The 2,876-nt window shown below is 33.7% G+C and overlaps 1 protein-coding gene across 2 annotated transcripts in view; it reads left to right on the top strand.

Moving 5' to 3' along the window:
* ZNF451 (zinc finger protein 451) overlaps positions 1–2,876 on the top strand; it is a 97,119-nt gene that overhangs the window by 26,426 nt on the left and 67,817 nt on the right. For both annotated transcript variants that reach the window (XM_045294921.1, XM_004696334.2), the window contains one exon: positions 1,445–1,570. In XM_045294921.1, the coding sequence (XP_045150856.1) occupies positions 1,445–1,570 (126 nt within the window). The remainder of the gene's footprint in view (positions 1–1,444; positions 1,571–2,876) is intronic.

Below are 2,876 nucleotides of genomic sequence, written 5' to 3'. Positions count from 1 at the left end.
GATTCCCTGTATTTTCAGTTCCTATCTGTACCAGTGTACATCCTCTGGTCTAGCCAGACTTGCAAGGTAGAATTCATGTCATGATAGTGGGAGCGGGGAGGAAACATTTAGGAACTAGAGGAAAGTTGTATTTTTCATCGGCTAAGCCCTAATTTATACCATGTTCTCTTCCCACTGTACTTGTATGGTCTTGTTTTACCTGATCATCCAAGGATTGTTTTTTGCTTGTTTAAAACCTAAAATTTGTGATCTCTACTTGTCATAAAAGCAAGTATATTCTAATTCCACCTTTAAAATCTCATTAACTTATTTAAGTTTAAAAGTCTTTTTTGTGATTTACTCTAAATTTTCCTCTTAAGGTTCCACTTGCTTTTGAAATATACTACCTTTTTCTCTTCCCAAGAAGTACATATAATTTCTTTAGATAGATTGTTCTCCATTAAAGGATCACAGCTCAAATACATAGTTTTTTCACTTTCTACTAATCTACATTATGCTATGAACTTATAACAAAATAACAAACCTAATATTTTAACATAGTTTTGTTGGCATATACTTTATATAATACAATTTGTTTGTTCAATCACATAAAGAAGATTCTTATAGTCATCACCACAATTAATTTCAGAACAATTTTCTTCTCATACTGGTTTTTTTTCCTGTTTCCACCCCATCTTCCTCTGCCATGACCCTAAGCAATAACTGAATAATTTTAAAGTTAGAATATTACCTGGTATAGTTGTCACAAGCTGACCAAGTGACCTGAAAGTGAACTGAGACTATTTCTACCTAAATGGTTCTATGAACATTATTTACTGCACTCACATCTGGAAAAATTTCTGTCTGCTTTAAAACATCACACCTGCTATTTGACATGGCTGGTGTACCTGTTTCCACTTTAGATAAAATCTGGTATATATACGTATATATGCAGATGACTGATTTGCCTAAGGAGTGATATTTTAGTTAGCAACTCACCATTTCTAATAGAAAAGAACAGACAGGCTCTGTTCTTTTTAATCAGCAATATCTTCTCTTTTTTAAATATTTTTTTCAGCAATATCTTCTACACACTGCCCTGGCATTGGTGAAAAACCAGAGCCAAGGTGTTTATACTAATTGACCTATTGGAGGGTAGATTTAAGGCTTACTGGCTCAGAGCAAAGCCACCAAAATCATGTTCAATATTCAGATGATTATTAAATGAATAAAGGTGAAAAATATTAGAGCAACTAGGTGTATCTAACATTTCAGAAACCAGAGATGTTGGAAAATTGGCTAAGCTACAAAATACCACCTAAAATATGAAATACACAAAAAGGATCTCAGAAAATTAACAGTGATATAAGTAAAATTTTGTTATTGTTTTTGGATTTTAGTACAGATATTTGGTAAATGGATATATGTTATCCTAATTTAATTTTATTTGTTCCTTCAATTATAGGCGAATGTTAAGCGTAAAGATTGTATTGAATATCAGCAGGATAAAGTTGCCTTAACTCTGGCTCGTCTAGCTCACCATGTCGAAGTCGAGAAACAGCAGAAAGAAGAGAAGAATAGAGCATTCCGGGTATGTGGCTATGTTAATTGGTGTTTTAATAAATGACAGGATCATTTTATTTTCTATGCATCATAAAGAGAAACCATTCATTAAAAAAATGTGAGTTCCAGTTCATCTTGTACTGAAAGTAGATGATCAATTTAGTAGAATTCATGATAGCATATAACATTCAGATTTCAGTTTATGGAATTATGGCCTCATAAAGAAAAACAAAATTAATTAAGTGAGCTTTAATCCTGGGTATTAAAAAACATCTCAGAGCAGATGAGCAATTAATGACCTCTGGCTACAAAAACCAGGTTACCAACAGGAATTTAATCCTTTTTTCCCCCTTTTTTGTTAATTAGGGCCTTTGTAGATGTAAACTATTATTTTCTATCCAATAGAGCTGAACCATTTCCCCACATTTCAACCTGTTTCTCCAGATTTAATCTGCTACTAAACATGGAAGTTAGAATGTTACTTACTACCTGGCAGTGGTGGGGACTGTACAAAGAAGAGTTAATTTAGGATCTTGCATGCTATGTTTTTCTTGACTTTCTAAAACTCCAAATGAACTACATTTAAAAAAAATCATTTTATTACTGGCTCATACAATTCTTATCACAATCCATACATACACCAATTGTGTAAAGCACATTTGTACATTCATTGCCCTCATCATTCTCAAAACATTTCCTCTCCACTTAAGCCCCCTTTGTCCCCCTCAGAGGTGTGTGTGTTATACATTGATCACTGTTATTGGTTCCCCATTTCTTCCCCCATCTAACCCTATTCTCATGGTATCACTACTCCCATTATTGTCCTTGAGGGGTTTATCTGTCATGGATTCCGTATATCAAAAGCTTTTATCTGTACCAGTGTACATGCTCAGGTCTAGCTGGATTGGTAAGGTAGATCTGGGGTAGGTGATGTATAAGGATTTGCCCATTCATCTGGGTTACTCAGTTTGTTGCTGTATAGTTGCTCATTATATACAGTAGTCTGTCACAAGTCTCTACTTCTGTTGGGTCAGTTGTAATGTCTCCCTTTTTATTGCTTATTTGAGTGATTTACATCTCTTTTTTGTTTTGTTTTCTCTGTCAATCTAGTTGAAGGTACATCAATTTTAATGGTCTTTTCAAAGAACCAGCTTCTGGTTTTGTTGTTTCTTTCATTCTTTTCTTTTTCAATTTTGCTTATTTCTTTTTTTTCCAGCTAAGCCCTAATTTTTTTTTTCTAATCATTTTATTAGGGGCTCATACAACTCATCACATTCCATACATACATCAATTGTGTAAAGCGCATTTGTACATTCATTGCTCTCATCATTCTC

The sequence above is a fragment of the Echinops telfairi genome, unplaced genomic scaffold (assembly GCF_000313985.2).
Source record: "Echinops telfairi isolate 266 unplaced genomic scaffold, ASM31398v2 ScPeMD7_3533;HRSCAF=4204_1, whole genome shotgun sequence".
Lineage (NCBI taxonomy): Eukaryota > Metazoa > Chordata > Mammalia > Afrosoricida > Tenrecidae > Echinops > Echinops telfairi.
Note: the sequence above shows the minus strand (reverse complement) of the source record. Positions and strands in the feature narration are given on the sequence as shown.